Here is a 24,181-nt window from a genome sequence, read left to right as displayed (position 1 = left end):
TCCCCTCTCCCAATTTACAGCCATTCAGGTAGTAATCTGCCTTCTTTTTGCTTCCAAAGTGAATAACCTCGTATTTATCCACATTATAGTGCATCTGCCATGGATGTGCCAACTCAGATGGATTGGATAATTGGATGGGCTATTTCCCATGGCCAAATGTCCATGAATGTGCAGGCTAGGTGGATTAGCCATGAGAAATGCAAGGTTTCAGGGGTAGGTTAGGAGTGTGGATCTGGGTGGGATGCTGTTCGGAGGGTTGGTGTGGACTCAACAGGCTAAATGGTCTGCTTCTGCACTGTAGAGATTCTATGAAATTCGTCTATACCACAGAATTCAGGGCTAAGTCCTTTGTCGTAGGATAGGGATAAGAATTGGCATTGGGATAAGAAAGTAAGGGAAGTAAACACGTAGCTAAGAGATTGGTGTGGGAAACAGGGATTCCATTTCATGGGACATTAGCATCAGTTTTGGAACTGGGGAGATCTGTACCGACGGGACGGTCTCCACCTGAACTGATCTGGAACCAGTGTTCTGGCGAAAAGGATAAATAGGGTGGTCACGAGGACTTTAATCTTGTGAGTCGGTGGGGGGGGGGGGGGGGGTGGAAGCAACAGGGAGTATGGAGTCAAGTAGAAAGATGAGCAGCAGGTTAGCATGTGTGCAGGGTTTAAGTTCGAGGCAGACTAGGAATGAAGCAAAAAGGAAGAATAACTTAGGATATTATACTACAGATGTTGGAAATCGTGAGGATAAGAAAATTAGCTTTAAGGCACTTTACCTGAGTGCTCATAATAAAGTAGATGGATTAACAGCACAAATCATTCTGAATGATTTTATGATGTAGTCGGCGTCACAGAGACGTGGTTGCAGGGGGTTCAGGACGGGCAGTTAAACATCCAATGATTTACAACTTATCAAAAAGACAGGGAGGTGACATAGGGGTTTGTTAGTTAAGAATGAAATTAAATCTATGGCACTGAATGACATAGGGTCAGATCATGTGGAGTCTGTGTGGGTGGAGTTGATGAACCACAAAGGTGAAAAAAGACCATAGTGGGAGTTATGTACAGACCTCCCAGCAGTGGTCAGGACCAGGGACGCAAGATGTACCGGGAAATAAATAGGGCATGTCAAAAAGGCAAGGTCACGGTGATCATGGGGGTCTTAAATATGCAAATAGTCTGGGTGAATAATGTTGCCGGTGGATCCGAAGAAGGGGAATTTGTGGAAAGCTTACAGGATGGCTTTTTTGAACAGCTTGTAACGGAGCCCACAAGGGAGCAGGCTATTCTCGACTTAGTGCCATGTAATGAGCCAGACTTTATAAAAGATCTTAAAGTAAGGGAACACTAAGGAGACAGCGATCATAACATGGTAGAATTCAATCTGCAGTTTGAAAGAGAGAAGGCAAAATCGGATGTAATGGTGTTACAGTTAAATAAAAGGTAATTACAGGGACATGAGAGAGGAACTGACGAAAATCAACTGGAAGCAGAGCCTTGCGGGGAAGACGGTAGAGCAACAATGGCAGGAGTTTCTGGTGTAATTGAGGACAGAGGTTCATCCCAAAGAAAAGAAAGATTATGCCGGGGCCGGGGAGGAATTAGACAGCCATGGCTGACAAAGTGAGTCAGGAAATGAATCAAAGAAAAAGAGAGATCCTATAAAGTGGCCAAGAGCATTGGGAAATCAGAAGATTGCAAAGGCTGCAAAAATAGAGATAATAAAGAGAGAAATAAGGGAGGAGAGGATCAAGTATGAAGGTAGGCTAGCCAGTAATATTAGAAATGACAGTAAACGTTTCTTTCAATACATAAGAAACAAACGAAAGGCAAAAGTAGACATTGGGCCACTTCAAACTGATGCAGGAAGGCTAGTGCTGGGAGATAAGGAAATAGCTGAAGAACTTAATAAGTACTTTGCGTCAGTCTTCACAGTGGAAGACAAGAGTATTATCCCAACAATTAAGGAGAGTCAGGGGGCAGAGTTGAGCATGGTAGCCATTACAAAAGGGAAAGTGCTAGAAAAGCTAAAAAGGTCTAAAAATCAATAAATATCCTGGCCCCGATGGGCTACATCCTAGAGTTCAGAGGGAGGTGGCTGAGGAAATAGCAGAGGCGTTGGTTGTGATCTTTCAAAAGTCACTGGAGTCAAGGAAAGTCGCAGATGATTGGAAAATTGCTGTTGTAACCCCCTTGTTCAAGAAAGGATCAAGACAAAAGATGGAAAATTATAGGCCGATTAGCCTGATCTTGGTTGTCGATAAAATACTAGAATCCATCGTTAAGCATGAGATTTCTAAATTCATGCAGGGTCAGATTAGAACAAGTCAGCATGGATTTAGTAAGGGGAGGTCATGCCTGACAAACCTGTTAGAATTCTTTGAATAGGTAACAAGTAGGTTAGACCAGGGAAACCCAGTGGATGTTATCTATTTAGCCTTCCAAAAGTCCTTTGATAAGGTGCCTCACGTGAGGCTGCTGAGTAAGGTGAGGGCCTGTGGTGTTTGAGGTGAGCTATTGGCATGGATTGACAATTGGCTGAGTAACGGAAGGCAGAGAGTTGGGATAAAAGGTTCTTTTTCAGAATGGCAGCCAGTGACAAGCGGTGTCCCGCAGAGTACAGTGTTAGAGCCGCAGCTGTTCACTTTATATATTAATGATCTGGATGAAGGGACTGGGGGCATTCTGGTAAAGTTTACTGATGATACAAAGTTAGGTGGACAAGCAGGCAGTACTGAGGAGGTGGAGAGGCTGCAGTAAGATTTAGACAGTATAGGAGAGTGGTCCAGGAAATGGCTGATGAAGTTCAACGTGAGCAAATGCGAGGTCTTGCACTTTGGAAAACAAATACAGGCATGGACTATTTTCTAAAATTCGTAAAGCCAAAGTACAAAGGGATCTGGGAGTGCTAGTCCAGGATTCTCTAAAGGTTAACTTGCAGGTTGAGTCAGTGATTAAGAAAGCAAATGTAATGTTGTCACTTATCTCAAGAGGGCTGGAATGTAAAAGCAGCAATGTGCTTCCGAGACTTTATAAAGCTCCAGTTAGGCCCCACACATCAGGAATGACATACTGGCACTGGAGCGTGTCCAGCAGAAATTCACACAGATGATCCCTGGAATGGTAGGCAGGCCTACCATATGATGAACAGCTGACAATCCTGGGATTGTATTCATTAGAGTTTGGAAGGTTGAGGGGAGATCTCAGAAACTTACAAGATAATGCAAGGCTTAGAAAGGATGGAAGCTGGGAAGTTGTTTCCATTAGGCAGGGATACTAGGACCCTTAGGCACAGTCTTAGATGTAGAGGGGGTCAATTTAGATCGGAAATGAGGAGACATTTCTTCAGCCAGAGAGCGGTGGGCCTGTGGAATTCATTGCCGCAGAGTGCAGTTGGGGCCGGGACATTAAATGTCTTCAAGGCAGAGATTGATAAATTCTTGATCTTGCAAGGAATTAAGGGCTACTGGGAGAGTGCGGGTAAGTGGAGTTGAAATGCCCATTGGCCATGATTAAATGGCGGAGTGGACGCGATGGGTCAAATGGCCTTACTTCCACTCCTATGACTTATGGTCTTAGGAGGTCTGACCAGTTAGTTTGCAGATAATACAAAAACTGGTGGTGTGGTAAATTGTGACGAGCAAAGCCTTACAGCACAGAATGATATAGATGGACTGAGCAGTGGCAAATGGAATTTAATCCTGAACAGTACAAGGTAATACATTTTTGAGAAGACTAACAAGGCAAGGTAGTACACATTTCATGATGGTACCCCAGGAAGTACAAACCATCACAGAGTCCTTCGAATGCATGTTCTTGAAGACAGAAGAGGAGGTAGGTCAGATGGCTAACAAGGCATATGGGATACTTGTCTTAGTTACTCAAGGCAATGAATGAAAGAGTAAGGAGATGATGATGGAGCCGTATGTAATGTTGGTTGGAACAGAGTGTGCAGTTCTGGTTGCCACTCTGTCGGAATGATGTGATTGCACGTGGACGGTCACAGAAGAGATTCATCAGGATTTTTCTCTAGCAGGCCATTAAAGTTCGATATGATCCTATGTTCTTTAACAACATTACATTTGCCAATTAATTTGCAGGAAATACAAGCTGTAAACAGCAGAATAAGGGAAATGAAACAAAAGGGTTTGAGCAAAGACGGCAACGAACGAGGTAACTCCTTAGCCAGTGAGCACCTGGAGTTGAAAATAAATTTTGTAAAGACTGAGGAGGTGCATAAACAAAATGCTAAATCAGGTCCAGAAAGGTGGAGTAAGAGGACCAGAAAGACAAAGAAAAAAAAAACTAGCTCTATTACAATTGCCTCAAAGATTCAATGTCTGCAGGAGTGAAACTCCATATTTCAGTGCCAGAGCAGTCAATTAGTAGCCATTTACAAACATCACATTACCAAACGAATAATTGTGGCTACTCCAGCTTAAAATTCTCTGGTGAGTTTAATTCATGTCTACCAGGCAAACACAGCAAGTTCATGACATCCAGTGCTGAGCTAGACACCAAAACATCAATTTTGTTAAGGTAACAGCAGGGCAGTAAGCAACCTTTGCATGGAGTTTAACTCTGCACCTGTCCCTCTTCTGAACTTGCTGTGCCATTCACATATAATTAATAGTGACATTGTCAGTGTCAGGGTTATCAGAGTCACCACTATTTTAAAACCAAACTGGTCCAACATGAGTAAGTTACCAGTGTAACATTTTCAAAAACTGCAGAATATTAACTCCAGGCAGGTTAAGAATCAGGCAAACCTCAGACTAGTACGTATTCAATAGTCAGGTCTATATTTCAATGATTTTTAAAAATTGTTTTTCTTTCTTTTTCATTTTTTTTCAAAAAGTGAAGGGGAGGGCAGGGATTAAAGCAAAATAGAGTTGGAGGGGGAAATAAAACACTCCACTCCCTGCGGTGCCTACCTCTCCCTGGACACGAATGCTCTTTTCTTTTCTTATACCCCACACTACCACCTAATAGCAGCGCTGCTTGTTTTTTTCAATGATTTTATATGGGAACAATGGACAATTAAAATAGTCATCCTGATGCTTCAAAATTGCTGCTATAATTAGTTTGTATTGAACCACAAAAACACAACAGCACAGAAAGAAGCCATTCAGTCCACTGTACTGGCGCCAGCTGAGAAAAAGAAACCAGTTTCCCAATCTAATGCTGCCTTCCAGCACTGGATCCACAGTCTTGCTGTTGATAGAGCTTTAAGTTCCTGTTAAATGAGTTGGACATTTCTGCCTCCACCAACAAACCAGGCAGTTCATTTCAGACACCCAACACGGAGTGAAAATGCTTTTGCTCTTGTACCTCTAATCTTTCTACCAATCATTATAAATCTATGACCCCTGCTAACTGCTCTCTCAGTTAGAAGAAACAGGTCATCCCTGTCAAGGCCCCTCATGGTTTTGTATGCCTCAAGTCACTGCTATTAGAAGACAACAACCAGAGTCTAACTTACTCTTCCCTCATGGCTTCAACTTTCAAGCCTTGGCAACATTCACGTAAACTGCCTCTGCCCTCTCTCGAGAACAATCATATCTTTCCTGTAATGCAGTGACCAGAACTGTATGCAAAACTCCAGCTGAAGCCTAATGTTTTATACACTTTCAGCATTACATCCCAGCTTGTTTTCTAAGCCTCAACCAATAAAAGAAAGCATTTGCTATGCCCTCTTTACCACCTTACCTACCTGTCCTGCCACCTTCAAGGACCTCAGTCCATCAGTAATGTTCCATTTACTAAGTCCCTTGCTTTGTTTGCTCATCCCAAATGCGTAACCTTACACTTCTTCAAAATGAATTCCATTTGCCCCTTTCACCCAATCAACCAAGCCATTTAAATCAATCAATCAATCAGTCTGTAGTCACCAGCTATCCTCCTCTAGTATAGGTTGGGTGGAAAAGCGATGATAAAATGCAGGATTATGGGGATAGGGTGGACTAACCAGGTTTGGCCTCTTTCCACAGTGTGGGCATTCTCTGATAGGCCCTACCCTTCCCTCAGTTATCTTCCTAGTTATTCTTGGCTCCGAATGTTCTGGGAAAATATCTTTCCTTGACTTTACCTACCAATGCCCATACTGTAATTTGTTTTATTATCCTTCTTCTGCATAAGTGTGTCTCTCAATGCAAGATACCTTCCCAGCTGACAGAACCACAATAAGGATCAGCTGTTCAACTGCAGTCACCGGGAAATCTGCAACAGCTAATCTCGGTGACTCATCTTCCAAATTTTTATTTAAAAAATAGCTCTTTGTACTGGAGTCTCAAAACCCATGATAATGCCAGGGGAAGGTCATGAGGATAAATGCATCGGTATTCTGTACTTGTACAGTTGTTTTAACAGCAACCACCTACTATATCTAGAGAGTGACCCACTTGAAGTGCCACAGACTTGTCTGAGATAAAGAAAAAACATTCAAAGAGAAAACTTCAAATAAATGCTTTTCAGAGTCAGTGGAGCAATTTGGGGGACGGTTCATTGGCTGTTGGTCCAAAATCAGGCCCTTTGCCTTCTCAGACTCCTCACATTTTGAGGCTGTGATGTCTATCCAATCGGACATAGTTCTGATTAAATGTTCATAAAGTACAATTCATGTAGCATGAAAACTTAAAGCTTCATCAAATTAAAATAAACAATATGTAACCTGAATCGACCAACAGGAAGGCAAGTGTTAAGAACACTTAAGTTCAGAATAAGACAAACATATGGAGCCTATAAAGAAATAGATATGTCAATGTTAGTTACATTATCATTTTATAATAGGTGAATCTCACTCCAAAAAGACCGATAGCTTATTGATCTGTATAGCTTAAAATAAAGGATCATTATCACAAAATAATTGATTAGCTTTATTCCCCATTTGTATAAATACAATTGTAGCAGAATAGAAACAAAGGCAAGAAAATATAAAATTGGAAAGCTTTGAAATTGAAAACCATAGGGCAAGGCAGAAAATTAGTTTAGAATGAAGACAAAGAAAATGAACTTGCACTGTACTGTCTTGAAACCCTGTGATGCCAATTAAGTATTTTTGCAAGTATGGTCACTATTATAATCTATGGCACTCTGACATTGCACTATGCCCTCAAGTATTGTACTGGAGTCCAAGCCTGAATTACCATTATGGTCTCTGAAGTGATGCTTGAACAGATGACTCCTCCATTGAAAGGTAAAAGCAGTATCAACGATCAAAGGCAACTCGTGAAGACAACATTAATAGAACTAGCTCAGTGAGCTGAGTGGCTTCTTTTCATACCGTTTAAATTTGATGATTCTATGAATCAAATTGATATGATTGTGTTGAAATCATACAGGGAATAAAATGACAAACAAGCAAATAATGAAGAAAGTTATTTATTTTCTCAGTCCTGCACTTTGCAGCTCCAAGTAATGCAGTGTTAAAAAGCTCTGTTTTTCTGTTCAGGGCCCAAATGGTTTTGGAAGTCCCTGTCTTTGATGTTCCAAACTGAAACGAAAGGCTAGACAAGATGTCAAATGACATGCAAAGTTACTGAACCAATTTACTTGAGACTTTAGCTCAGCTAGCTCCATTGTAACTAGTCTTTAGCATAGTGGCACCTAAACTGTGGTTCATGACCCCCAGTAGAGTCAAAAGGACATAAGTGTGGGATTGTGCATTTCCTTGACTTCAATCCACAGCAGAAGCCTCTGTGCAGAGGAGACAGCCCAGTCTGGAGACTCTCGGTTAGAGACAAAAAAAATCTGCAGATGCTGGAATCCAAGGTAGACAGGCGGGAGGCTGGAAGAACACAGCAAGCCAGGCAGCACCAGGAGGTGGAGAAGTCAACATTTCACGTATCCCCCTTCTTCAGGGCTGGGAATAGCGTATGGGGAGCTGTTGCGGGGGGGGGGGGGGGGGGTGCAGGATGGTGAGGTGGGATAGGTGGAGACATGTAGAGGGTGCGACCTGATTGGTAAATGGGAAGAATGAATCCAGTTGGTAAATGGAAGGAAGGGTCAATCAGACAAATGGGAGGGGGAGGGGCTGGGATGGGAAGGGAGATTATTTGAAATTGCAGAACTCAATGTGGAGTCCTCTGGGCCTTCAGGTGCCCAGGTGGAAGATGAGGTGTTGTTCCTCCAATTTGCAGTCTCATTCATTGTGACAATGGAGGCCAAGGAGGGGAAGATATTCTTGGTGCTGGGGTCTAGATAGAGTCAGTGCAAATGTTTAAGGATAATGCGTTAGATGCGGAGACTGGCAGGGTGATATGTGAGGACAAGATGGACCCTGTCTTTATTGCATTGGGGGTAGGGGAGGCATCTGGCAGCAAAGCCCTGGATTCAGTGAATTAATGCCTCCACATAGTATGGAGTGGACAGTGTGCTCAAGACACCCTTTAACATTAGAAACCATTACTGAAGGCAAACTTCATCAAGCCCAGAATATTTGTGTTGACTTGGTTCAGACAAAGGCTGGAACATGTAACTCAGTGACTGACTGAGCATGGGAAAACCAGGATGTCAAGGAGCTAAGGTAGGAAGGTGGCTAGCAGATTCCAACTTGACAGTGTTTCTACTCCCATCTACGTGATATACAGACCCCTTACCTCAGGTTAGCAACTCTGCTCCACAGCAGGTACCAACAATTAGACCAAAAGAGGAGGAAGACAGAGGGGCTAGTGAAAGTGTTGTAGTGTGTGTACATTTGTACGTGTCTATAGCCGAAGGAAGAGGTTGGAAAGCAGAGCTACTGAATGTGTGGGGTAGACAGGTAAGTAAGATGGACTGATGGGTGTATGTGTGAAGATGATGGGCTGAACAGGGGCGCTGGGGGGGAGGGGGGGGGGGTGAGGGAAGGGACTTCACAGTCTTTTGTCAACAAAAAAAATGGAGAATTTGGCTGAAATCTACATAAGTTCATAAAATAATTATATTTTTACAATTATTTCAAAAGCTCAGATATTCATATTTATGTGATGAATTATATGTTGCCTTGTAATAAACTCTAATTCTGTATTGAATGTTTGATTTTTGTTGTTGTCTGGGGTCATGTTATTTTTCAGGTGTTAAAATGGGGTCACATCATTGTCCACTGGAGGGAGAAAGTGTAACTTATGAACAATCAAACTTCAGTCCTTTATGGAGACAGATATTTGAAAATCTAAACTGATGATTGATTTTGCTCGACAGTAACACTATGATTTGAGCAGAATCCTCTTGGGAGATTTTCTCCTCTAATTTGATTTTTTTTATCAAGCGGAGTTTTCTTAATGAAGGAACAGGGTGTGTGCAAGTTCCAAACATGACACTGTTCGAGATTGAGATTCTGGACAAACATTAAACAATTGGTGAGAAATGGCTAGTTAATTGTAGTGTTTAACAACCGAACTGTGTTTGTTCACCATCTACATTTATATTTTAGTCTTAGGAACCTAAAGAACAATTGAAAAATGTGACAACACCAAACTGCAGTGGGCGGCACGGTGGCACAGTGGTTAGCACTGCTGCCTCACAGCGCCAGAGATCCGGGTTCAATTCCCGCCTCAGGCGACTGACTGTGTGGAGTTTGCACATTCTCCCAGTGTCTGCGTGGGTTTCCTCCGGGTGCTCCAGTTTCCTCCCACAATCCAAAGATGTGCAGGTCAGGTGAATTGGCCATACTAAATTGTCCGTAGTGTTAGGTGAAGGGGTAAATGTAGGAGAATGAGTCTTGGTGGGTTGCGCTTCGGTGGGTTGGTGTGGACTTGTTTGGCCGAAGGGCCTGTTTCCACACTGTAAGTAATCTAATCTAATCTAAAAATACAACAAGGAAATACTTTTGCAGACTTGGCACAATATTGTTAATCAGTGGTGTTACATCGATAGGACGGAAATAATAGAGGCTGCGCATTTCTTCGGAGAAAGTAGCATCAAAATGGGGTTGAATGCCGGAGTCAGGGAGGGGGGAGTGTGGAGAGTGAGGGGGGGTGGAGTGGAGTGCAGGGCAGGCAAATCCACAAATTATTACGAGTAGCAACACAGATTATGGACACCAGTAAAATTAACAAATGTTTGGGGTTACTTTCTTAAGGAGTACAATGAAAAATCAGAAAAGTTATGTTAACTTTGAACCTTAAAACACATTTGGAGTACTGTAAACAGTTCTGCTATCCTTAGATTTAATAAAGGATGATTTATTAGGATTATAGAAATCAGAAGAGGTCACATCCTTTCAAAAAAAAATTTTATTAAAGACTTGGGTGATTCTAACAGGCATACTTTGGTATGGTTTTATGGGATGTGCATGGAGAAGGTATTTGAACTTCTAAAGGAGGTGGGGGCCATAACTAAGAGCCATAAATATGACATTCATTAAAAATCAAATCAAGAATTCAGAAAAAAATTCTTTATCCATAGAATGGTTAGAGTTCACTATCAAAAGGAGTAGTTGAACTGAATACAGAAGTAAAGAGAAGCTAGACAGTTGCATGTAAGAATAACAAACAGAAGGTCATATGTTCATGGGGTTAGACAAAGAAAGAAGGTTGGAGGTGCAAACTAAATGTAAATATCAATGTTAAATGTAGGTCAATTGGCTTGTTTTTGTGTTGTAAATACGTATCACAATCCTGAGAAAAAATGTGAAAAAATACATCAAAATGTATATGATCCCCTTCAAAAGAGAGAATGCTGAAAAGATAGTGCTTGACTTACCAAAGTCAGTTTACACCAGTCAATATCAAACTGGGCCCTAAATTTCTTGTCACAGCTTATGCTCGGTTCCATCTCCTGACTACACTTCAGCTGGTTTTGTGGGGTCTCCACCTCTCTGAGGCATGATGAGAAAGTCACATCTGTCCCCACCATGACATAAACCCTGCAGAGGAAGAATTCCAACAGAACATCACGTTTTACAAGGATCTGAACCTAGAGCCGGGTATTTCCAAGTGCATTTACACTTTAAAAGCAGCATTTTGGAAAACATTTGGATTTTATGTGAATGACAAACACAAGGGCTCATCCAGAGATTTGTGAAGCATTGCAATTCCTAATCGTTGGAGACATTTAAGTCAAGAAACTGGGATTGTTTGCAACCATTTTCAGAAGCAAGTGCACTTGGACCTCTCAAATGGCAGTTGCACAGCAAGTACCCATTTGGGGAAAATCACAACGGATACTGTACTGGTGTGAGCATTAGCACAGAAACAGTGAACATCTGACAGAAATATGGAATCAACATGACAGAATAAATTGAATTAAATAAATAGAACAAATTGCTGAGAAAGGTACAGGGGGGAGGGGGGGTAAGGTGGCCTCACAGCTGGAAGCAGACAGTACTTTTCCAACTGGAAAAGTAGACAGTTGCAACACGGAAAGAGGCCAGTCAGCCCATCATGTTTGGGCTGGACAAAAATCAAATCTTCACTTTTTCCAGCCTTTGGCCTGTAACCCTGGAGGCTAAATATTGCTTAAATGTTACAAGATTTTCTGACTCAACTACCTACAGTGAGCTCCAGTCTCCTGCTATGCTTTGTGAAAATATTTCTCATCGATGTTCCTTCCAAAATGCCTTTCTATCCACCCTATCTCTGCCCCACATTGCTATTGACCTCTATCAAATTCTCTCACGACATATACTGCCCCAAGGAAAACAACTCCAAACTATCCAATCTTTTCTCATTACTCAGACCCTCCAAGCCCAGACAGCGGTCTGGCAAATCTTCTCGGCACCGTCTCTCGTGCAATCACATCCTTCCCACCATGCAGTGGCTACAACTGTATATAGCTCTCCTGGAGTGGCTGAGCCAGTGTTTTATACTGTTATAGCATGAATACCTTCCACTTGTATTCTATGCCTCAGTTACTAAACGCAAGTATCCCACTTGCATTCTTAACAGCTTTGCCTACTCACCTTGTAACCTTCCAGGATCCATGGACATGCACACAAAGGTTCCTCTGATCTTAAGTACTTCCTGAGGTCCTTACCATTCACAGTTTAATGCCTTGCCTTGTTAGCCTTCCCCAAGTGGAAGGCCAACCTCATACCTTTCCAGCTTAAACCGAGTTTACCATTGTTTTACCCACCTGACCAGTCCATTAATATTCTCCTACAGTTTAGAGCTATCCATCTCACAATTTACCACCCTACCGATGTTCATGTCACCTGTGAACTTCCTGATCACTGCCCCACATGAAATGTCCAAACAGCACGGACCTCAGCACCAAAATTTACAGAACCCACTGGAAACATACTTCTCGACACAGAAACATCCCTCTACCATCACCCTCAGCTTCCTCCATCTCAGCCAACTTTAGCTTCAATGTGCGACTTTGCCTTGCATCCCATGGGCTTACTTTCTTGATTAGTCCGCCATGAGGGACCTTATCAGAAGCCTTGCTAAAGTCCTTATCAACCATACTAAATGAATTACCCTCATCCACACTCCCGGTTACCGCCTCAAAACATTTGATCAAAAAAGTGTCAAACAAGACCTTCCCTTTATAAATCCATGCTGACTATCATAACTAATTTAATTAATTAGTCTGCTCTCTCCAACAGGAGATATATTCTATCCCTCAGAATTCTTTCTAATAACTTTCCATCACCAAGATGGCTCGTAATTTCTTGCTCTATCTTTTTCTTCCTTTTTAAATAATGCAACAACATTCGCAGCCCTTCAGTCTTCTGACACCTAATCCATGGACACAAGTGGTTTTGAAAATTACTGCTAGAGCCCCTGATTTCTCCTGCTTTGTCTGCCTCAACAGATGGGATACATCTGATTTGGTTCAGTAGATTTACCTACTTTTAAGGCTGTTAAACCTGCTTGTATCTCCTCTCCTTATGTTAATTTATTCCTATATTTCACAGTCATCCGCCCTGCCAGTACATGCCATCGATATTGTGAAGACTGATGCGATGTATTCAATGAGTATTCACTGTGCCCATATCTTCTGGATCCACATGCACATGACTTCTATTGTCCTCAAATCGACCCTTCTCTTTCACTAGTTATTTCTTTGTTCTTTATGTATTCAAAAACCCCTCTGGTTTTCCTTTATTCTACCCAATGTGTTTTCATGCATTCTCTATGCCTACCTAATTTCCTTCCTGCATTTTTTATACTCCTGGAGTGACTCTGCCATATCAAGCCATATCTGCTATAGCAATTTTTAAAAAAATCCTAACTTTTATGTTACTTGACATCTAAGATTCTCCGGTCTTGGTCTCACTCTTTGCCTTCATAGCAAGAGTTTTGTCTTGTACTCTCGCTATTTCCTCCTGTAGGGTCTCCCTTTGCTCCGATTCAATGTTTTAGCTGTCCTTGTCCACTTGGACCAAATTGCATCTTCGAGTAAATTAACTTCTCCAAGTTTACAACTTATACTTGCAGCTATCCTTATTGCTTCTCATAATTATATAACTGAGTTATGGTCAGTGCCTCCAAAATACTCCCCTACTAATACACCTTCCATCTCCCTGGGCAAATTTCCAAACATTAGGTTCCCCTCCCTTGTTGGGCTTTCCATGTCCTGCTTAATGTTCTTCTGAATGAAAAATAATTCTTTTCCCACTATACCTGCACACTAAAACTAACCTAGTTAATATTTGGGTAGTTAAAAACATTTACTATTGCTATCTTATTACTCTTACATTTCTCTGAAATAAGATTAGGTATTTGTTCCCCTCTCTTCCGGACTATTTGATCGCCTGTAGTACACACTCAACAGGTTTGTCCCTTTTTTATTTTTCATTTCTCCCCTCATGGCCTCATTTGATGATCCTTCCAAGATTTCATCCCTCCTCAATGCTATAATTGATTCCGTGATCAATATTACTAACACCAAACCTTACCACCACCGCACCCTCTCTCTATGTCATCTCAATATCCTATAATCAGGGATGTTGACCTGCCAACCTTACTCATCTTTCAACCAAGTCTCGATCATAACTATGAGATAATTCCCATGTAGTCTTCTGTACCCGCAACTCATCCAGTTTATTCCTCAGGCTCCTTGCATTCAGATACATTCCATTTGGCCTTGCTAAACTCACTGTTTCTTATCTAGCCCGCATTTCATCTGCCTTCCAGACTCATTCACTCACATTTTAACTTCTAATTCCATCTCAGCTTCTCTCTCCTCTGAATTACTTGTCAGGACCTCATTTCCTGTCAATCTATTTTAAACAACTTTAACAGCATTAGCAACATCAGCAAGGAAAAATGTGTAAGATCCCTATGCTTCAGTTAAGGACGTCACAGAAATCTGCAGCTATCAGTGTGTGATTCAGTTGCATAAAGTAGCAAGTGTTGGAATTAGTCTGTCCCGAGTTCCTGCTTCTGACTATTCTAAGCTGAAGATATTTGCAGCATCGCACAGTTTACCTTCTAGTGTTCCATAATGGAGGTTACTAAGATTCTCTACTCAATGAGGTCTCACTACATTGCACTGTTTTCCAGAGATGCGAGTAAGATCACTAGAAATTCAAGTTCTCTCATGTTGCAGACCGCAACACTTAGCTTTGCAGGTAATACAGATCAACTCTGCCCTTGTCATTGTCCATATTGAGCAGGAGCAGAAGGTAGAGGAGAAGGATTGAGAGAACAAGGAATAGGAAGGAAGGTGGCTGCCCCTCTATCGTTGGTAATCATCCAGATGCTATAGCAGTAGTCACAGCGGATTTTCCATTCACCATTTGTTCCACACCTTATCATTCCTCTCTCACCAACCAACACCTCACCACCATACTAAATTAAAAGTCAAATCAAAAATGAACAATCAATTCATACCATTTAAATAAAAAATTTGACTAATTATCATTATGCTTTGCCTTAGTGCCTTTCTGCCGGCATTTGGAATACAGAGGCCGTGGCTGGATTCACCCTAAATACCCCAAAAAAAAAAAAACGCCTTTGACATTAAATCATAGAGCAACCAATCAGAGACAAGTCATCACCGTCAGGAGCTGCTCACTCACTGTTGGAAAGGCAGGAGAATGAGAGAGGGGCTGCAAAGTGGGGGAAGGAAGTGTTTGTGAAATCTGGTCCTGGTACATAGAACAGTACAATGCAGTACAAGCCCTTTGACTTTTGATGTTGTGCTGATCTTTTATCCTACTCTAAGATCAAACTAACCTACATACCTTTCATTTTACTATCATCCATGTGCCTATCCGAGTTACTTAAATGCCCTAATGTATCTGACTTACTACCACTACTGGCAGTGCATTCCACACACCCACCACTCTCTGTAAAGAACCCACCTCTCACATCTCCCTTAAACATTCCTCCAATCACCTTAAAATTGTGGTCAGACAAGAGAAATTTTAAAAGTCCAGTGAGGCTGTACGGGAGAGAGAACACAGTTTTTTTATACTCAGCCAACTGAGAATTAGGACAATTTGAAATTCACATGTTAATGAATTCTTTGCAAAGAAAGTTGACCCATGCTGTCTTCCATTGGCCTTTCCCAGTGTTCCTGTATTTTTCTATCCCTATGGCTATAAATGATTTATGAAAAGTTGTTACCTTACAATGGATGAGACTACACTGACGGTCTGGGAGAATGACCTCAGTGAGAGGGTTTCCTCATCCCCAGCTTGGAAAACACAGCTAAATATACTGGGTCAAGCCTCTACTGGAAAAGGGCTCAAAAGGGTTCCAGGCCTTGAGAAAAGGCTGCAAATGAAAAAGATGAATCCACCTATGCCATTTATTCTATATTCTACATTGCAGTAACTAAAGTCTGTACAATGAAATTAACCTTCAGGCTCTCAGTATAGTTAGATATCCAGGTAAAGCAAATGACTTAAACAACAAGGAGTCAGATGCAAATCTGAAAAATTGCATTTTTTTTGTTTTCCACAGAAATTAAACTCACCCTTCCTTCATATTATTGATGGGCAGAGGTACTCGTCCACCACGGTCGAGTGCGGAGGTGATGTTAATGGCATTGAGGCGGTCAGGCTGCCAAACATTCTTCACGGCTCCCAGGAAATCGCCAATAACCTCACTTGCCAACATCTCTTCCACATTCATGTTTTTCACAAAGAACTCCGCTTGATAGGGCAAAGGATAATCTTTAAACAACAAGAACACAAAAGTTGAAAACAATGTATACTCAGACCCTGACTTAAGACCCACAGAAACATTTGGCAAGTGATGTACAGATGTCTGTGTGCTGTGATTGCACTTATCTAGCTATATGCACAGTCATCTGGATGTTAATTCTCTTACGGTTTGTATTTGGAAACACTTACTCCCCAGGGGCAAGGCATGGAATGGTGAGCTGGATATCAGCTCTCTCGTCTCTTGACATTTGCCCAGAAGTGTAGGATGACTGCACTGACATCTAACAGAGAGGACTCACAGCCCGGGAAACAAGGTAGAACACGGGTACGTTAGACCTCCAATGTCTGCACTGCAACTATCCTCTTCTAGCTATTTCTTAAAAAAGACAGGCAGGTCTTAACACAGCTGGGCCATTTAAACAACTTGATCCCCCAAAGCAAGGATGGTAAAGTTAGGCTAGCCTCAAGACATTTCATCAGGTTAACATGAGGGGCAGATAGTTAGCCTTAGTTTTGAATAGACAGCGATGAAATTGTGACTCTTTTCAAAAGGCAGAAAGTCAAGGATGACCTCAGAGAAATCTTCAGAAGAAAAGGGCTACCATTAGTTAAATATTTAATTAAAAGGACACATCTTCAAGATTATCAATATTAAGAGGTCAGAAAAATGTATTTATACTGATGGTATGTAGGAATGTCAAATTTTCTGCAACAGATGTGTGTTGATCCAGAGTTCAAATACCCAACCAAATGAAGACAGGATGGTAGAGAACACTAATTTAGCATGGAGCAGAAATTACACTTGGGAGATTTGTGTGTGAATATTTTTACTCCAGATTGCTTCTTGTATAGCTCATTTAAACCCTGTGAGCACCATTCTCTGAACATTTCCAACTGACATTTGATCCACTTGACCCACCTCATTTCCGAGAACCGGAACCAACAATGCCTCCTTCTTCATTGTGAGGTAAAGCATCTCAAATTCCCGGGAGCACACTTCAGAAACTCTTCCTCCTCTCTGCCCACAATATTAATTACTCCACTATAAACTGGAATAGCAATGAAGTCCTATTATCACTATCCATAACTTTTGCACCTCTTCTATAAATTTGCTTTTCTGTCTTTATCACTGGTTTGTGGTCTGCAGAAACATCCAACAGTTTAAAAAACACATCTACTATTTCTTAACTGTAAGCAAATTGATTCTGAGTGTCAACATTCCTGGATAACCTCAACACTGCCACCTTTTATTTATTCTTTCCAGTCCCATCTTCCTAAATATCTTGTTGTGTCTTTTCAACAATCATAAATCTTCACATGGAGCCATTGGGAGTAACCACATCTCTCAAAATCTAACTCCTTCTGACTGAAGTTAAGAAACCTAATATGGGTCTGGAGAGTCCAAGCAGCCTCCAGTCAAGGAAGGAAGCCAGGCAAGAGTGCCACCTTCTTCCTAAAATACAGATTTCTTTTTCAGTTAGATTGTAATTTTCCCAGATATTGTAAGAGTCCAGTCAAAACTCCTCAAAAGATATCCCTCCATCGAAAGAGAATAAGAGTCAGATTCACTATGTATTTGATACAGAAGACTTGATAAGACAATTTAAATTTTAATATATTACTTTGGTATTATAAACCAAATTTGTTTATGGTCACATGTACCAAGCTACAGTGAAGTTATTGTTTTGCATGCTAACCAGACAAATCATGTCTTATATAATTACATCAGGGTAATAGAACAGAGTGCAGAACATAGCGTTACAGCTACAGAGAATTTGCAGAGAAAGATCAACTTTAATATGAGAGGTTTGTTCAAATGTCTGATTACAGCAGGGAAGAAGCTGTTCTTGAATCTGTTGATATGCATTTTCAAACTTTTTTGTATCTTCTGCCGACAGAAGAGGGTGGAAGAGCGTATAACTAGGGTGGGAAGGTATTTGATTATGTTGGCTGCTTTCCCGATGCAGTGGGAAGTATAGATGGAGTTAATGAAAGGAAGGCTGGTTTTCATGATGAACTGGGCTGCGTTCATAACCCTCTGAAATTTCTTGTGGTCTTGGGCACAGCAGTTGCCATACCAAACTGTGATCTATCCAGAGAGAATGTTTTTTATGGCGCATCTATAAAAACTGGTATGAGTCCTTGTGGATACGCCAAATTCACTTATTAACTTTCTGAGGAGGTAGAGGATAAATGGAGTTAGAATTTGAGAGCAAATTCTTTATATTTGGCAAGTCCTCTCAAATTACTTTTATCATTAGGAAGAGACAATCTATTTTTAAAATAATCTTCTAGCTCCGCCTTGCTAAGCAGACATTCACATTTGGACGGAGCTCCCATCATAGTTCTAGCTAGATCCTGTCTTTTATTCTTATACAAAACCTGTATTTCTTTAAATTTTCCTTTTTTTCTACTATATCTTCTCTTGGCATTATTTACTCTCGTATTATATTCTTGCCTAATATCTTTATGCTTAGTAATTAATTCCTTTATATATATATTTCAGTTTATTCAATTTATTACTTTCATTATTAGTTCCTAATTTACCAATTACCATATCCACAATGCTATCATAATCATTTATTGTTGTACGTTTGCTTTTACTTATTTTGTCCTTCTCCATCTCTAATAATTCTAATAGTAACCGATTCTTAGATTCTAAACTCCCATTAGTATTATTTCTTCCTTGGTAGTTATTCTCTATTACTATTTCCTCTACTGGAGTATCTAAATCAATGTCACTATTCTCTTCATTTCTATTATCATTAATGGGGACTACTCCTTGACTTGTGCCCGCCTCTTTGTCGCTAGTTCTAGTTTGTTTAACTAATAGTCTTTTATCGGAAATTTGTTTTGGCGTCTTAGTTCTTAATTTTTTAGCGATAAGTTTATTAATATTTTTGCAGCTTACAAGTTCCTGTTCTAATGGTTTTAGCACTTTTATGTCGGAGTTGGACCAAACTCCTCTTTTATCTTTCTCTACTTTTTCCAAATTACCTTTCTTCTCTTTATTTCTTTTAATATTTCTTAAATTAGGGTGCACGTGCCTCTCGTGTTGCCCTAAACCTATGGCTGTTGTAAATCTAAGTAGGCAGATTTCGCACTGGAACGATTTATCTTCTTCACTATTTCTTATATTACTGTTACATTTATGATAGTGACATGCGACCGAATGGTAACTACTCTCCCAGCCGCATTTGCTACACTTAACTCTTACAGCTTTTATCCCCTTGCATAAGTTTGCATAGTGGAGTTAGAGTTAGAATTTGAGAGCATAAAGAGTACAGTTAGGGCTGAATACACAGTCTAGCGTGGCACCAGTATTGAGCATTGTTGTGGAGGTGGTGTCACCACTTATCCTTACTGATTGCGGTCTGCAGGTCAAGAAGTCAAGGATCCTGTTGCAGAAGCGGGGAGCAGAGACCCAGGTCTTGGCGTTTGGAGATAAGTTCACTTAGAATTATGGTGTTGAAGGCAGAGCCAAAGTCAATAAATAAGAGTTTAACATAGGTGTCTTTATTATCCAAATGTTTCAGGGATGAGCATAGGTCCAGAGAGATGGCACCGGCCATGGGCTCATTGTCACAATAGGTGATTTGTAGTGGAGAAATGCAATTCTGGGAGGCAGGAGTTAATGTGTGGCATTACTAACCTCTCGAAACACTTCACGATGATGGATGTCAGAGTCAAGCGGTAGACGTTAAGATACATTGCCAAAGAAAAACCAGGCACTGAAATGATACTGGTCTTCTTGAAGCAGGTGGGAACGTTACATCAGAGTGATGAGAGGTTAGATTAGATTAGATTCCCTACAGTGTAGAAACAGGCCATTTGGCCCATCAAGTCCACACCAACCCTCCAAAGTCCATTCCCCAACATTTACCCCGACTAATGCAGCTAATACTATGGGAAATTTGGCATAGCCAATTCACCTGACCTGCACATCTTTGGAGTGTGGGAGGAAACTGGAGTACCTGGAGGAAACTCACGCAGACACAGGGAGAATATGCAAACTCCACACAAAAAGCTGCCCAAGGCTGGAATCCAACCCAGGTCCCTGGTGCTGCGAGACAGCAGTGCTAACTCATGCTGCTCAGATTAAAAAGGTTAAAGATATCTGCAAAAACTCCCAGCAGTCGGTCCATGCACGATCGGAGTGCAAGGCTGGGGACTCTATCCAGACCAGTCACTTTCCATTGGTTCACCCTCAAGGGGGCCAATCTGATGTCTGCAGCAGTGACTGTGGGTACACTGCCACAGATGGTGACATCATTTGACAGACGTTCTATTCAAAACAAAACAAGCATAGAGCACATTGGGCTCATCGGGGAGAGATGCATTGCTGGCAGCAATTTTACTCAACTTTGCTTTGTAGCTCATTATATCATGTGAGCCTTGCCACTGTGATGTGTGGTCCTCTACTTAGTCTGGGAATCTGTATAACCAAAGTAACTGAACTAGTGAGCATAAATCACAATGTTAAATAACATTGAAAGAGAAAGGTAACTGGTCCTTATTATCAGACTTAGAATCGTATTCTATAAACTGCCATCATGCATTGCCATATCCACACTCAAAGATTGGCCTTGTCAGAAACCAGGTAAACAGTGTTCCAGCCATTTGTTCACCGTGCAAACCTGTAGTAGAAACTGGCTTCAACAAAACCACCCGAAGGAATACTGATTATTTATTGCTCTATGTCAGGCAAACTGGTGGAAGACCCTAAGGCATCCTCTTGGTCTTAATAGTGCCCAGCCTACCTCAGATTACCGTGAAAATGTACAGTATCTCATATTTTCAGCAACAGGTGAAACCAGCTGCTTCATGCTGCTGTTATGCAGTAGCAACATGTGTTGTGTTAGCCAATAAAAAGATGCTGCCATCAGGTCAAAAAAGGCCTTCTGCCTATCACAGAAACAAATAATGTGATATATGAAACTCATTGCTAGTGTGATGCCAGATATATAGGCAGTACATCCTGAAATCAGACAGATTCATCAACAGCATATCCAGTCAGCTGTTCACAACAGGCAGGGTACTGACTGTACTCACCAGTCTGTGCTTAGTGTCTAACAATAGATGTGATTCTGCAATTAGATAGTATTTGCTGAATAATCCTGAATATAGCAGGAACTATGCTGACACACAATTTAAGATTGCCAGTCAGGGTTGCGGTGTCCTGCACTAGAAGCTATATACATTAACACACAGGACCTTGTTCTTTGCAGACAGAAAGAACATGCACTGTCTGCTTCAATTCCACAAAAATAGGAGACTGCTATTCACGGTTTCACTTCTCAGGGTGATGATCTGATGAATCGTTGCCAACCTGCTTGATCAAAATTTAAACAAAAACTGGCTGTTAACTGACACGCAACATTAAAGAGGTGTGGCAATGGAAAATGCACCCAAAGTCTACTTGCCGGTCAAACAGCACTTCTCTCAGGCAGTGTCAACTTTAGTTTTCTCCTCAAATTTACATTCTTGCAAAATGTCACAATGAGTGTAAGAAGAGAGCATTGACAAATTGTGTCTTTTATTTCCCAGTAATATCTCAGTTCTTATTTCTACAAGAGAATCCAAACTTCAAACTTTTTCTAAGGTTAGCATGGTGGTTCAGTGGTTAGCACTGCTGCCTCACATTACCACAGAGCTGGTTTGATTTCACTCTCAGGCGACCGTCTGTGTGGAGTTTGCATGTTCTCCCAGGGTCGGCATGGGTATCTGCCGGGTGCTCCAGTTTCCTCCTGCAGTCCAAAGATGCACAGGTGAGGTGGATTGGCTGTGGTAAATACAGGGTTACTGGGATATGGTAATGGGCTGGGTCTGGATGGGATGCTCTTCAAAGGGTTGGGATGCAGATTTGATGGGCTGAATGGCCTCTTTCTGTACTGTAAGGATTCTATGATTCTGATACAATTACAATACTTGAAAGTAAAAGAAAGATATCCATCAAATAACAAAGTACAGGTATTTCTGGTGTAACGCGATAGTTGCATGCGTGTGTAATCTTGCGCTGTACTACACCTGTGCAGTAAAAAGTTCGCACTATCCAAATAGTGCCCACTATTCGTCAAGTGCATTTGCGCTAATTTGCACCGACAAAACACGTTATATCAGAAATACCTGTAATATCACCTTAATCCTGGAATGTGAGTCACCCAGTAAGTTCAGGACAGTCCGAATTGAAGCTGACCGATATTAACGTCCCTCTCCTAATGAATGTAATCATTTAGAATATGTTGTGATACTTATGTTTTTTTGATGTTCCACACTTAAAGTGGCATGGATTGTTATTCAACTAAATATAGACCACCTCTAATTATTAACCAATATGAGGAGAGATGGTTTCCCCATTGAATTCTCAAGAATGTTTTGTTACATTTAATCTCAAAAAATCTAGAGCCTGGTAATCATTATATGGATTAATGTATTTGGTCAAAGTACTATGTTCAGCAAGATAGTAGATTTCAAGCCTAATATTTTTTTATCAGATTGTAGTTTTACATCTCTGAAACGGCACTGCACACCAACACAAGAATCCCCAGAAGCTCGTGGGTTTTTGGCATGTGTAACCTTTATCAGCAATTCCACATCATTATGAAGGAAGTTGACTGGGTTGACTTGCTGTGAGAAGAATAGAGTAACTTTGAATTTAATTTCTCATTTCAATCCATGTTTTGGCCCTTATTCTGCACATTGTATTCACGGATATTTCACACCAAGTCCTTCCTCTCTTTGTCTCCATTATCACCATGACATCATAGTTCCATGGGGATTCGTGCCTGAAGCTTACTTACAATTCTGTGCATTTACATAATTGCATTATAACCCTGAAGATCTTAACATATTCCTCTTGCTCTGACCCCACCTCATACCTTAGCACTTGAGTAAGAAAAGGTATCTATTTATTCATGGAGACAGCAGTGAAGTGGTAATGTCACTCGACTATTAATCCAGAGACTCAGATCAATGCCCTGGTACCAAGGCTTCAAATCTCACCATAGGAGCTGCTGGAATTTGAGTTCAATTAACAAATCCAGAATATAAAGCTATCAGTACTGGTGATAATAAAACAAAATTGGATCACTAATGTCTTTAGATAAGGAAATCTGCCATCCTCACCCAGTCTAACCTACCTGAATAGCAGCTCCCAGCTGTAAACTGCCTCATGGATGATACATTCCACATTTACTATACTTCAGGTATAGGAATGTCTTCATCTCTTAACTTCTAGGAAATTACAAATGCGTTGTTTTAAAAATTCTATTTGTAATGATTCCACATTAAAGTTGTTTTTGGCCAAAATCAAAGAACAGATTGACTCAAAAGTTGGTTCTTACTGTTGCTGAGAATGCTTCCAAATGGTAAAATAGCACAAGGAAACTCGACATCCAGAATTCTAAGCAGAGTCTTCTTTTCTCCTCTGCAGATGCAAGCTGCATGTTTACACCAAGTTTTGTTTTTATTGCAAAGTCATTACCCTTACTATGTAAAACAGTAAATATATTAAAAAACCTTCATACCATCTGAAGCCATAATGTTGACAATCAAAGTATGCCTTGCTGTTTCATATGTTCGTCTATTATAAGCAGTGATCTGTAAAAGAAAAGAAACAGCAAATCATCAAAAATATAAATATATTAGCACTGCTGCCTCACAGCGCCAGGGACTTGGGTTCGGTAAAAACAATGACTGCAGATGCTGGAAACCAGATTCTGGATCAATGGTGCTGGAAGAGCACAGCAGTTCAGGCAGCATCGAGGAGCTTCAGCAAAATCGACGTTTCGGGCAAAAGCCCTTCATCAGGAATAAAGGCAGAGAGCCTGAAGCGTGGAGAGATAAGCTAGAGGAGGGTGGGGGTGGGGAGAGAGTAGCATAGAGTACAATGGGTGAGTGGGGAGGAGATGAAGGTGATAGGTCAGGGAGGAGAGGGTGGAGTGGATAGGTAGAAAAGGAGCTGGGCAGGTCGGACAAGTCCGGACAAGTCAAGGGGACTGGAAGTTTGAAACTAGGATGAGGTGGGGGAAGAGGAAATGAGGAAGCTGTTGAAATCCACATTGATGCCCTTGGGCTGAAGTGTTCCGAGGCGGAAGATGAGGCGTTCTTCCTCCAGGCGTCTGGCGGTGAGGGAGCG

The 24,181-nt window shown here is 41.2% G+C and overlaps 1 protein-coding gene across 4 annotated transcripts in view; it reads right to left on the bottom strand.

Annotated features, from left to right (window-relative positions):
• Positions 1-24,181, bottom strand: part of sgce (sarcoglycan, epsilon) — an 80,312-nt gene that overhangs the window by 19,129 nt on the left and 37,002 nt on the right. For all 4 annotated transcript variants that reach the window (XM_043689930.1, XM_043689931.1, XM_043689932.1 and 1 more), the window contains 3 exons: positions 23,571-23,643; positions 15,855-16,053; positions 10,686-10,848 (listed from right to left, as the gene is read on the bottom strand). In XM_043689930.1, the coding sequence (XP_043545865.1) occupies positions 10,686-10,848; positions 15,855-16,053; positions 23,571-23,643 (435 nt within the window). The remainder of the gene's footprint in view (positions 1-10,685; positions 10,849-15,854; positions 16,054-23,570; positions 23,644-24,181) is intronic.

The sequence above is a fragment of the Chiloscyllium plagiosum genome, chromosome 5, assembly GCF_004010195.1.
Source record: "Chiloscyllium plagiosum isolate BGI_BamShark_2017 chromosome 5, ASM401019v2, whole genome shotgun sequence".
NCBI classification, from domain to species: Eukaryota; Metazoa; Chordata; class Chondrichthyes; order Orectolobiformes; family Hemiscylliidae; genus Chiloscyllium; species Chiloscyllium plagiosum.
The sequence above is the reverse complement of the archived record's forward strand: the minus strand, read 5'-3'. Positions and strand labels throughout refer to the sequence as shown.